Here is a 14054-nt window from a genome sequence, read left to right as displayed (position 1 = left end):
TTTATCACTATACATTACTATTTATCACTAGACATTACTATTTATCACTAGACATTACTATTTATCACTAGACATTACTATTTATCACTAGACATTACTATTTATCACTAGACATTACTATTTATCACTAGACATTACTATTTATCACTATACATTACTATTTATCACTATACATTACTATTTATCACTAGACATTACTATTTATCACTATACATTACTATTTATCACTAGACATTACTATTTATCACTAGACATTACTATTTATCACTAGACATTATTATTTATCACTATACATTACTATTTATCACTAGACATTACTATTTATCACTAGACATTACTATTTATCACTAGACATTATTATTTATCACTATACATTACTATTTATCACTAGACATTACTATTTATCACTAGACATTACTATTTATCACTAGACATTACTATTTATCACTAGACATTACTATTTATCACTAGACATTACTATTTATCACTAGACATTACTATTTATCACTATACATTACTATTTATCACTATACATTACTATTTATCACTATACATTACTATTTATCACTATACATTACTATTTATCACTATACATTACTATTTATCACTATACATTACTATTTATCACTGTACATTACTATTTATCACTATACATTACTATTTATCACTATACATTACTATTTATCACTAGACATTACTATTTATCACTATACATTACTATTTATCACTAGACATTACTATTTATCACTATACATTACTATTTATCACTAGACATTACTATTTATCACTAGAGCTATGACAACAGCATATTCATTTTATTATTTTGACTCTCGAGTGTGTATCTGTTGATATCTTATATACTTTTATATAGAGTGATGTGATTCCCGGTTGATTAATTGTGTCTGTGTCGGATATATACTAGAGTAAAAACAATAAAAAGAATATGCTGTTGTCATAGCCCTATTTATTACTATGCATTACTATACATTAATGTTTATTACTACAGGTAAGTATATATCTAACATAGTGCATATAAACCCATGTAAAATAATCATCATCAGCAGCAGAGGATGGTTAGCTTGCGAAGAGAGCAGCAGCAGCCAAAAAATGTGCATATGCAAATTAGGAAGTGTGTGCGAAAAGAAAAAGGAAAAAAAAAAAAAAAAGGAGAAAAAATGTGCCACGTGCTCGAGGCAGAAGCAAAAGTCAACAGTGAGTCAAAGTCGAAGGTGAGAAATGCGTGCCAGGCTTAAATGGACAGGGGCCAGCGAAAGAATTTTTAAGTGATGCCGAAAGTAATGACAAGAAAAACTTTTGTTGGGAAAAAATGCTGACCCAGATTTTTATTTGTTTCCAGTTTTTTTATTTTTATGAATTACTATTTTTCAGACCATTCTAATATTTTAATACAGTTAACCATATTTTTTTCTATAGAAAAATCCTGTGAGTTTTATTTTTAACAATTATGTGTGTTTTTAAGAAGGTCTTTGTAGAAAAAGGAGAGGGAGGCTTGTTACTCGGACTTCAAGTTAGTAGTAGGTCTAGGGGCAATTAAATGTGATCATCCTGAAAACTTTACAGAAAAAAATTATTTTAGAGTGGGGGGGGGGGGTTAGTTTCACATATACATTTAATGTAAAATAATATGCCATTTCTTTGCCATTCTAGCGTTTTAGAGCAGTTAATTTATTTTGCTATGAAAAATAAGTGTTGTGGGTCTTTTTGGGGGTGTGGAGTCTTTTTTTCTTTTAAACGATTACATGTGGCTTTAAGATGGTTTGTACGATAAGGACTTGCCACTCGGACTTAGAGTCAGTGGTAGAGTTATGGAAAGGTTTTTATTTATTATTTTTTTTTTTGCTGAACATACCTCAAACACCCGGGCAATGCTGAGCATCCAGGCTAGTTTTAGGATAAAATGGAAAATAATTCTTCTTTATATTTATTTTCATTTTTGTTTGGTGAATTTATCACTCACAACTTAATTTAAAAATCCGGTGCAGAACTTGGGATTTTTCATCAATTATAGTTTGGGCAAAAAGTTACATCCTTTTTTTTGAGTCGCAACTCTTATGTTTTAATGCTCTCCTGAAAATGCAAACAATTCTTCCTTCCAAAACTCACGATTATATGCAACTAGCCTGGGTGCCCGGGTGTTTGGAGGTGTGTGTTGAGCAAAAAAAAAAAAAAAAAGTGATAGTAGGTAGGCAGGCTCGAACATGTACCGCAAAGGAGGAAAAGAATGTGGAAAAAAAAAAAAAAAAAAAAAAAAAATGTGACATCTTTGCTGTTACACTCATTGTCAAACCGGAAGTGACATAAGTTTAAATTAAGGCTAGTCAATCAAAAAGATTGACTAGCCTTAATTGAAAATATCGGCAAAAAATGCAATCCCCTTCCTGTAGAAAAGTGCCCAGCTGGGAGTGAAAGAATTAATGTTTTTAGCCATTCTTCAATATTTGTCGTCCTAAGGGTTGATCTTCAAAACAATAGTGATCTCGTGAAAATCCACCGCCTCTATCGAAAGTTTTAGGCAGACATACATAGATACATTTAAACAGACAGGTGAGATTTATATTATAGACTAGTGGGGGTGCTCGGCATTGCCCGGGTGTGTGTGTGTGTGTGTGTGTGTGTAGGAAAAAAAAAAGTAAAAGAGGAAGAGAACGTGGAAAAAAAAAGTGTTAGTAGGCAGGTAGTCTCGAACCCGAAGACTTGAGGCGAAGGCGGAAAAGAAAGTGAAAGAAAACGTGATATGTTACTGCGACCCTAAGAAGGCAGAGGAAGTGAGAATCGTTGAAATTAAACGATTAAAAAATGAATGAGTTCATACAGGTGCACAAGTTTAACGAGGTCAAACATCACGTGATAGAGAAATGAAATTCTGGTTTCAAATGCTTTCTGCCTTATTTGTTTGTTTCCAAGATGTTTGGGATTCCCAAGATGTTTGGGAAAACTAGCTCCCCACAAATAGGGGAGTGTCCAAATGACCAGCAATTGTCTGATATGAAGGGTTTCCCCCTAGTAGTTGCTTCGATTCTGTTTCGCTTTTATACAGAGAAGCCGAACACACAAGAAGACAGAATAGCATGAATTTTATAACATAAAAGTCAAATAAATGATAGAGACGACCTTGTTTCATAAATTGGAGATATTATAATCTAGGGAGTATATAAAAAGTTGTAAGAATTAGTAGTACCCCCCCCCGAGCGCCCCCCTGCCCAGAAAAAAGGTTTTGCCAGACATACAAAAATAGCCCACACACAAACAGTTTTGTTTTTATATAATAGATGGTAGCACAGAACAGTCACCTGATACTTGTCACATAAACAATTCTTTTGTTATTCTTAACTAAATCTTATTTTCATAAGTTAAAATTCCTGTATATATATTCAGCTAACATTCCATTTTTCTCAAATTCCAATCGTCTATTAAACTATTTTGTTTCAATAACATTTTTTCTCTAATGAATATTTTATATTCAAAACACATATCTCTCTAATAGTAATAATATCTTCGTTAGGTGACTTGACGCCACCTGGGATTTTAATATCCAATACTGTCAACAAACATTAGACATATGAGTAGTGTGATGATACCATAGATGTGAAACCTAATCAGCAAGTGTTGAAGACATGCATTGCATGGCGAGAAATTATATGATAGAATGATACGATGGATGCATGATAGGTGGCTTAAAGGTAGGCTTAGATCTGGTGACTCCAGAGGAAGATTAAACCTGGACCAGAGCTCACTGTATAGTAATGTCAGGATACAATGAACTAGAAAGAAAAATGGACGCTGATTTCTAAGAATGCGTCCAACAAGTCTTGCAAATGATGTTTATGACAAGATTTCATGCGGACTGAAGAAATAACAACCTTTCAACTTGTCACGAAGCCGTTTGACTATTTCGAAATCATTCAATGGATTGTCAAGTGTTGGTTAAGTGCCAATTCTTGGAGATTTGAAATCTGTAATTTACCATGTGGATTGAACCGTTATTTGCAGTCAATTGATGGTTGGAGATAAAAATGTTCAAAAGATGAATTTTGTCGTTCAATAGGGAAAAACTTTCTGAGCAAAGTAAACATTTACGGACAATTATCTTTATAATTTATATTTGGTGTAAAGATTTCTTTCAATATTTACACAAAACTCAAACTCAGCAGCCATTTTCTTTCTTTTTTGTGTACTCGTAGCGACCAACTGACATTCAAAGACTGGAAGTCTTTGATTGGTGGTGTCTTCGGTACATTATCGGGATCCGTATCTCCAACCACATCCCAAACACCACAATCAACGCATGATGTAAGTTTCATAGACTTATCAGAAGGCTCTGATGGTTTGGGCACACCCATCATCGTTCACCAATTGATCAGATTCATAAAGCAATAGCACCAACACGACTACTGGCATGGCACAAGGAGAGTGGTGGTCAACTGAGGATGTGGCTTGCAATGTGAGGATGGAATCATAAATTGTCTCATAACAACAGTTTCTAAGGTTTTCCTTGTGCATAGGGAATAACCGAAAATCATAGGGAGCAAGGTCAGGACTACAGAAAGAGTCTTGATGCCCATCTTGGTCAAATAGTCTCTAACAAGGATGGAGTTGTGGACTGGTACATTTGTACATCTGCATCTCCAGTTCCTCATGAATAATTGTGTGAACAGTTCCCAAACTGACATCAAACTGTGCACTTATTGTCTCTATAGACACACGACGGTTCTTATCCATTAAATTCTTTATTTGATCAATCAACTCTTGACTTCCTTACTCTTCCCACACCTTTCATGATCCCTCACAGACTCCCTGCCTTCCTCGAATCTCTTATGCCACTCAAAAACTGATGCTCGATTCATACAAGATGGTCCAAAAGTAGTCTGAAGCATTACATATCTTTCTGTGTCATTTTTTTTTCCAAGTTTACAACAGAATTTTATTGCATATCGTTCTTCTAAACTGTCCTCATGTTCAGATTGCATTTTTGAAGTTCACCAGCTGTGACAATTAAGCTTTAGTAGAGTGTATTCCAATTCCTGCTGTAGCTGTTCATTTGAACCTGAAATCATAAAAATTGGTCAGTCATCTTACAAGATGTATAGCAATAACATACTGAATTTTCCAAAGTGTACAACATTTTTAAATCCCTGTACAAAAAAGTCTGAAAACTTATTGAAGGCACCTGAGGAGTCAGCAGACAAAGAGACTTAAATTGACTGCCTTGACTCTTGATGCGGAGAATTCACTTGGAGCCGGCTCAACCGACCCCGGATGAATGCCTTCAGTAGTGCAAAAATTTATTAACCTGTTTATTATTTATTTGTGGACTTCATAGTTGTTGCTTCATCACGTTTCAGCCAACTCATCCTCCAGCCTTCCTCAGGTGATTTACCCCGATGGTAAACTAAGCAGGCCAGAGATTTAGTTGGCCAAAACAGGGTGAGACATCAACAACTATGGATGACAATGGGGAAAGGAGTGGCTGGTTACTTTTAATGCATCTAAAACCAAGCTTCTCTCTTTACATCATCAACATTCTGATCCACATCTGGCATCAATTGAAATGAATGGCTCTCGTCTTCAGGAGGCCTCAAGTTTTGACAAGCTTCTAGGCTTGACCTTTACTCCTGATCTTAAATGGAACACGTACATCAAATCTGTTGCCAAGGCCGCTGGAAAAATGGTGGGATCTTTCTATCGATCCGGTAGATATCTCACTGCTGATGCTATTCTCTATCTATATAAGAGCCAGGTACGTCCAAGGATGGAGTACTGTTGCCACATCTGGGCAGGAGCTGCTAGAAAGGATTTGTCCTGCCTTGATAGAGGTCAAAATAGACTTCGTAGCCTCATAGGAGATGTCCTTTTCTCTTTCTTCCTTGCAACCTCTATCTCACAGAAGAGATGTTGCGAGTTTGTCTCTGATGTCTCATTATTTTCATGGAAGGTGTTCAACTAAGCTTCAATCTATGATCCCCCCTCGCCAAACTTTTACAAGAAACACTTGTCTAGCTGTACACACTATCAATAATTCCCCCCACTCTTTATCTGTGCCTAAACCTAAACATAGATTCCATGAACAAAGCTTCTTTCTTAGAACTGCACGCCTGTGGAATTGTCTTCCGTTTTCCTGCTTTCCGGCTGACTACAATATGGTTGTGTTCAAGTCTAACGTAAATAAGTTCTTGATGAGCCGTTCTATATAAGTTATCAAATTTACCAAATTTTCATTACTAATGATTACTATATTGTCCAATGTCTACTGTACACTCTTTAACCCTTATCCTTGAGTGGCCTCTTGGCCTTGATAAGTGGTGATGCCTATGTAAAAAAAAAAAAAAAAAAAAATTGACAATTATTGGAGATACAGTTACAAGACTCAGCATTCCTATCCTGTTGCAGTAAATCACCTGAAGAAGAAGTTGGCCGAAACGTGGTGAAACAACAACAATTATGAAGATGAGGATAACTGTCCGCAAATAAATAATAAATAAATAAATAATAAATAAATAAATAATAATAAATAAATAATAAATAGGTTAAGAAATAAATACACAAATTACTCATCTCAAAAGATTCCAATAAAAATAAAATACTATTATTATTTATCCATTGTTGTGCTACTTTAGTTTTTGATGATTGCAACATCATAGATGATTTTTATAAGTATTCGACTCAAGATAATAAAAATAAAAAAATCAGACCGTAAAGCTGTCCTTGGCATGTAAGATAAACTTCCTAAGACATTTGTGTATTCATATATGCAAACACATGTGCGTATGGTGTATATCTACGCAGTAGCTGGAGAGTAGGTTACGATTATTCACTTTTGTCATGAACGGCTTGAAATTGAAAAGTGATCAGGCAAGATTATCAACCACTTTGCTCTTCTCTTGGACAAGGACGTTAGAAGATGCAGACTAGCAAATATTTGAGAAACACTTGAACCAAATAAACAAGTTTTATCAGTTTATGAAAACACAAAAACAAAATTTTTAAATAATTCAATGGATTGCCAAGAGTCGGTTAATAGCCAATTCTTGGAGGTGTGAAATCTGTAATTTACCATATACATTAAACCGTTATTTGCAGTCAATTGATGGTAGGGGATGAAAATGTTCAAAAGATGCATTTCGTCGATCAATAAGATAAAGTCTTTTTTTTTTTTTTAATGAAGCAAACTTTGCTTACAAACAATTATCTTTATAATTTAGATGCAGAGTAAGGATTTCTTTCATTTTCAGTTTTTATATAAAACTCGAACTCAGCGGCCATTTTCTTTCTAGGCATTACCCATTGTATTCATCAAAATCTGTCTTTATTTTCTAAACAACCAAACACAATTGTTTATTTTAATAATTTACCTATAAACTTTCATAAATAAAAACCTCTCAAAACAACCCTGTCTTGAATTCTAGATGCGATCAAATCTCACCTTCAAACATTCCAATTGCTAACCTACTTTTGCATAACCTACTGATCATCATGGTAAATGTCATTACAATCCATGGATTTCGTAGTATTTAGATACTTTGGTCTACTGTTCTCATCTTGAGTATTTTTTTGCACAACGTTTTAGTTGATGTCATCTCCACCACCTTCAGGCGCATCATGGCTGATGGAACGAGAACATGCTACCTGCGTGGATTAAATAAAGGATTCCGTTTGAAATTCTGTTCTGATTCCTAAGTTCGACATGATACACCTATAATTGGCATAGGATTTATGAGAAATTGAAAACTTAATTACCTCCCTTGCAAACTCTCCAATTCAAATCGCTAGATTTTACAAATGCGTTTTTTCATGAATAATCATTTTTCTACCAACTCGTATTTTATAAATTTATTTTTTGAGACCTGACAATTACGTAGATACCATTTGTTCCACTTCAAATTCAATATATTTTTAAGTAATTCTGTTTCCAAGTTCAACAGAAAGATTACCGAGTTCGACAAGATACACCTGAAGAAGGTTGGAGGCTACATTGGCTTAAAAAGTTGTGAAAATAGCGCTCAAGATGAGAACAGTAGTCTGAAGAATCCAAAATAATCCTCATCTCAAAAATTCGGAAATGTGATCCATTGATTTGTTAATCTATTTATTATCGTCAATTTCTTTTTGTCCTTCTCCAATGTTTAATAATTGCAATATCAGAAATGAGTTTTATAAACATTCGACTCAAGATAAAAAAAAAAAACTTTAATAAATCAACCTGTAAAACTGTCCTTGACATCAGAGATAAACTTCCATAGACATTTGTGTATTCATATATGCAAACACATGTGCGTACGGTGTATATCTACGCAGTAGCTGGAGAGTGGGTCATGATATGCACTTTTGTCATGAACGGCTTGAATTGAAAAGTGATTGGGCAAGATTATTAACCACTTTGCTCTTCTACGTTAGAAGATGCAGACTAGCAAGCGTTTGAGAAACACTTAAACCAGATAATCAAGTTTTTATCAGTTTATGAAAACACGAAAACAAAAACAATGTGAGACAATATAAACAACAAATTAAATATTCTAAAAAGAGTAGTTTAGAATTGAGAAATATATGGTCCAATACAATACAATTGAAGCTACATGCAAAAAAAAAAAAAAAAAAAAAAAAAGGAAAACAGGAAAAAAAAAAAAAAAAAAGAGGAAAACAGGAAAAAGAAAAGAAAAAGGAAAACAGGAAAGGGAGAAAAAAGAAGGAAAACAGGAAAGGGAGAAAAAAAGGAAAACAGGAAAGAGAGAAAAAAAGAAGGAAAACAGGAAAGAGAGAAAAAAAGAAGGAAAACAGGAAAGAGAGAAAAAAAGAAGGAAAACAGGAAAGGGAGAGAAAAAAGAAAAAGGAAAACAGGAAAAGGAGAAAAAAAAAGAAAAAGGAAAACAGGAAAAGGAGAAAAAAAAGAAAAGGGAAAACAGGGAAAAAAAGAAAAAGAAAAAAAGGAAAACAGGAAAAAAAAGGAAAACAGGAAAAAAAAAGGAAAACAGGAAAAAAAAAAAGGAAAACAGGAAAAAAAGAAAAAGGAAAACAGGAAACAAAAAGAAAAAGGAAAACAGGAAACAAAAAGAAAAAGGAAAACAGGAAACAAAAAGAAAAAGGAAAACAGGAAACAAAAAGGAAAACAGGAAAAAAAAAAGAAAAACAGGAAAAAAAGGAAAACAGGAGAAAAAAAGAAAAACAGGAAAAAAAAAGAAAAACAGGAAAAAAAAAAAAGGAAAACAGGAGAAAAAAAAAGAAAAACAAGAAAAAAAATGAAAAACGAAAACAGAGAAAAAAAAGGAAAAAAGAAAAAGGAAAAAAAAGAAAAAGAAATAAACAGGAAAAAAATGAAAACAGAAAAAGGAAAAAAAGAAAAAGGAAAACAGGAAAAAAAAAATGAAAACAGAAAAAAAAGAAAAACAGGAAAAAAAAGAAAAACAGGAAAAAAAAAGAAAAAGGAAAACAGGAAAGGGAGAAAAAAACTATAACAAAAACAAGGAAATAAGTTGATCAGCAAAACAATAGGTATAAGAAGTGGTTCACCAAGGTATGCAAAAGTGGTCGGAAATAGAATAGTTATGACATTTTATTCATTGTGGATGCTAGTAAATTAAGATGATGGATTGTATTGATACAAGTGTGGCTATTGATAACAGGGCTCATCACCAACATCATAGTCCCAAGCGATGTCATCATCTGTGATACTATGGCCACCTCTTTCAAAGTGTTAGGAAGTGAAAATAAAAAGGAAAAACCATACCAAAAAGAGGAGATAAGTTTATCAGCAGAACAACGGATATAGGAAGTGAGGTTAGTAAAAAGACAATGAAGACAAAGTTGCTCACCAAGGCACACAAAAGGCAGCTGAAACAGGATTGTTAATCAGGGTGTGCTGATAACTGGGACAAAAGACTGGACATAGAGGTCAATATATTTAGAGTTAATTTACAGACAGTTTTAAAAGTGGTAACGATTTTTGTTACAGTTTACGACATATAGGGATAATTTACAGACAGTCTTGAGTTTGTGACAGTTGAGGACAATTTTGAGTTTGGGACAGTCAATGGAAGGTTATGGCTTGAACCAGATTGGGAGATCTTTAAGAGACCAAGATGGAGAAACAAGTTGATCAACCGACTGACGAACATGGCCTCAATAGAAAACTAAGATGCGGATGTTAGAGCTTAGAGGGTTGTTTTCTGCGATGGTGTCACACACACACACACACACACATCTAGAACCCAAGTAATATTAACAGAATTTGTTGGAGTTTGTGTTTTCTGTGTTTGAGTCCTTTGTTTCTTTTATGCTATTTTTTTTTTACTTGTGAACCCGTACTTGCCTCCTCAGCAGTCGCCAATGTGAGACACACAACATGACCAGAACTGGAAGAAGATAAGATGAAACAGAAGAAGACCACAGAAACAGCGTTGGGATCGGGGATTGTTGTCAAGCAGAGAAGGGTGGGGGAGTCATGTGGTTTCACACCCGTACCCATGATAACACTTGATTTTTTATTTCTCTCTGTATGTATTGCACAAATTAAATTTGCATATTCACTAAAAAAAATTAACATACGTATATACTAGATTTTAATGTGAGATACTATATAATTATTTCCACAATTAGACAACGCTGCAGCCTACACAAACCATGACAGCCACAGACTGGAAGCTCTACACTCGAGTTTTGCCGTCCTTCATCAGTAGAACAATATACAATATGGTTTAATAGATGTAGAACAGTTGAAGTTGCAAGGTCAGTTCAATGGGGAAAATCAAGGGAGGAAGTGATAAAAATGGACTTGAGAGAAAGAGGGATAGATAAAGGCCTGGCCAGAGATAGGTTAGTTTGGTAATCGATTTCTTAAAACTAGCCAATGGATGCTCTCATGTAAAATGGATGTTAAACTGAATATGATGATGATGATGACAATGAATATAACGATGGTGATGAAGATGACGACGACGATGAATGTAATATATAAATCCTGGGAGTGGAGACAAAAAAAACAGTTGAGAACTTTACCCATTTTAGATACTTACGGTCATTCCAATTCTTCTGGAATATTCTCTGGCATATTCCAGCTTGTTGACAGGATGCTTCACTGCGGTTGCCCGTGAAGTTGCATTTGAGATAAGTCCATTGAGTGCTCGCATTACATCCTACCAAAACAAATAGACACTTGAAGATATTGGGGAAAAAAATAAAACAAAAACATAAAAAAACAAATAAGAAAAAAAAACAACAACTTATGTTTATTTTTATTTATAATTTCTATCTCTACTATTATATAAAAGTCACTTTGAGTTTGTGTGTGTCTGTGTGAGTTCCTTCTTTCCGAAACGACTGAGTCTATCTTGAAATTTTCACACAAAGTTAATTCATGTGTTGAGTAGTGTCTTAGATATGTTTTATACAGAAAGTCATCCAATAAGTATCTAAAATCCAAAAAATTCGATCTTAAAAATAGCTTTTCTCTCTTATAGATGAAAAAAGAAGAATTTTTACAGGGGAATATTTTACGTTACAATGAAAAAGGGAGATAATGAAATTTCCACAAATCATTTCTTCTTAAACAGATTTCTTATCTGGAGATATAGCTTCGTGGTAGAGCATTCAACTATAGATCGAGTGATCCCCTGTTCAAGTCCGGATGTATCTCACCATTTTATTTTATTTTTTTTTATTAATGAGTTTAATTTACTATAAAAGAAGAGGTACCATTTAAAATCGCCGCAAATCATTTCTTCGTTTGCATATTTTAAAACTAAACATTAATCAAAAGTGACTTTTCCAGGGCATTCATCACCAAGCTCAAATATCAGCTGACATGATATTGTAAGCAAACACAGACAATGACATTATCATTATTTTTTTTTTTTTTTTTTAGAATTAGTCCACCGGGCAAATTATTCCTCGTAATATATAATAATCAATAGAGGATTGATTCTATAATAATACATACACAATCTGCATAAATTAAAATATCATGTTTAAGCATATTGTATGACCAGGCAACGCCAAGTTGCTAGCTAGTTGCTAAATAATAGTCGGAGGATATAGATATATTTGGACCCAAAGAGAGCTGACCTATTTTATTTTTTCTAAGCTCTGAAAAAACTTAAAATGTTAACAGAGTATAATTATGTTTAATGAAGATACTTAAAATGTTTTTGCAAGCAGCAAGTTGTGTGTGTGACCTTTAACGGATTATTTACATTTTTGTGATTTCTTTAGAGCAATTTTTTCTTTTTAATTTGTCACAACTTATGAAGGCCAATAAACACTCAAGGATAAGGGTCAACGATATGGATGAATTGTCAGTTGATGATAGGGATGTCCAAATTTTTGTGCAAAAATCACCAACATGTTATGCATTATCAGCCACGTCATCATTTTGCGTTTATCGTATAATTGTGCATCTGGAATGGAAGCCGCTAGTCGCTTTAATTGAATCAGGGGAAACAGGATTTTTTTTGTTATGCTTTATGTTAATTCTATGAATTCGAAAACTGTATATTTTTTTAAAAGTAAGCACTAAAATCAAGTTGACCCCTCTAGAAATAAAAATCTTTTAATAATTAAAATAATTCCAAGTTGTAGTTGAATTTGCTACTTTATAATTGCCAACAGTCATTTTAGATAATATATGAAAATATTTTAAAAAAATGGAAAATATTTAAAAAAAAAAAAATGGAAAACCTCACCCAAATATCTATGTTTATAATTTAAAGTACGGTTGTTGTTGGTAGCTAACCCTCAACTTCCTCATGTTAAGAATGGCTTTTGGAATAGACACCACTAACCATAGAAAAATGCTTGTCTCTGCCAAATGAAGTGAGATTTTTGTAATCAGCATAGGCAAAAACCTATAAAAGTCATCATGTTAAAGAAAACTGTGGAGGAGGAGCTAATGTAAAAATTTATCCCACAAAACAAAAAAACTAAAAAAAAAACAAAGTTATTTTCTTCTGTATAGAGCAACGTTAATCAGTTAATATTTTTTCTTTTTCCGCACGATTGTAATCTTGAGAGCGATGAGAATAAGTTAATGTTTAATTTTGTTGTTTTTTTTAGCGATGGCAATCGGTTAATATGCTAAATTTAGTTTGTGTTTTAGCACGATTTCCTTCCATAGAGAGTAATGCCATATAGTATAATTTTGGGGCATTCATTTATTAACTGTAGAAGTGGATTCTGGAATATGTGAATAGTCAGGTATCAACCAATCAAAATGAGCGAAATTTGAGAAGAGAGAATTTATTATTTTTGAATCAGGAAATGGAAAGATTAGTTATGTGTATGTATGTAATAACCAATTCATAGCGGTGAAAACACAATATTGTACGTAAATATAGAATTTGACCCGGTCTCAACTGGTAGCAGTGGGAGCACTAAATATTGAAAGAAAAAAATAGGAACTTCTTCCTCTGTAGATGTGGCGATTGTGATAGTGTTGCTCATCGGATCACGAGTGAATGTGGCAGAAATGGTGATAGTAAACTACATAAGATGGTGGCTATAAGGATGCATTGAATTTGTATGTGGCATCTGTTGTTGTAAACCTACGGTACTACGGGGAATTTCTGCAGGAAATATTATTGAGTAAAAAAGTTGATTTTTTTTAAACTGAATAATATTATCTTATGTCCATTTTCTTTTTCTTTTTTACAACTTCAAGTAATGGATTTATATATATATATATATATATATATATATATATATAAGTAGCTATGTTTTTAACTATTTAAGCTCTTCAGCTTTATAAAATGTTGCAATTTTTATAGATCTAAATTTATTGGTCCTCCGACAAAAGGAGGGTGGACCTGTAAATTCACCTTTGTCCGTTCGTCTGTCTGCACTTTTCTCAATAACTATGCCTTGGAATTTTTTGAAATTTTCCACAAACATTAAACATAATATGAGTAAAACAATAACAGAATGGATTTCCCTGGAAAGTCGAGTTTGTGTTTTACATTTCTTTTTCTCTTTTCTGCCTACTCCCTTTTTATTTTAGTTTTTTTTTTTCACCTTCTTATTTGTTCCTCTCTGTGATTAAATAAATTGTTAAC

At 33.3% G+C, this 14054-nt stretch overlaps 1 protein-coding gene across 2 annotated transcripts in view; it reads right to left on the bottom strand.

Annotated features, from left to right (window-relative positions):
- LOC145254789 (folylpolyglutamate synthase, mitochondrial-like) overlaps positions 1–14054 on the bottom strand; it is a 102931-nt gene that overhangs the window by 47057 nt on the left and 41820 nt on the right. For both annotated transcript variants that reach the window (XM_080113576.1, XM_080113577.1), the window contains exon 2: positions 11025–11144. In XM_080113576.1, the coding sequence (XP_079969702.1) occupies positions 11025–11144 (120 nt within the window). The remainder of the gene's footprint in view (positions 1–11024; positions 11145–14054) is intronic.

This window comes from Euprymna scolopes, chromosome 30, assembly GCF_053919585.1.
Source record: "Euprymna scolopes isolate OS-2025 chromosome 30, ASM5391958v1, whole genome shotgun sequence".
NCBI classification, from domain to species: Eukaryota; Metazoa; Mollusca; class Cephalopoda; order Sepiida; family Sepiolidae; genus Euprymna; species Euprymna scolopes.
Note: the sequence above shows the minus strand (reverse complement) of the source record. Positions and strands in the feature narration are given on the sequence as shown.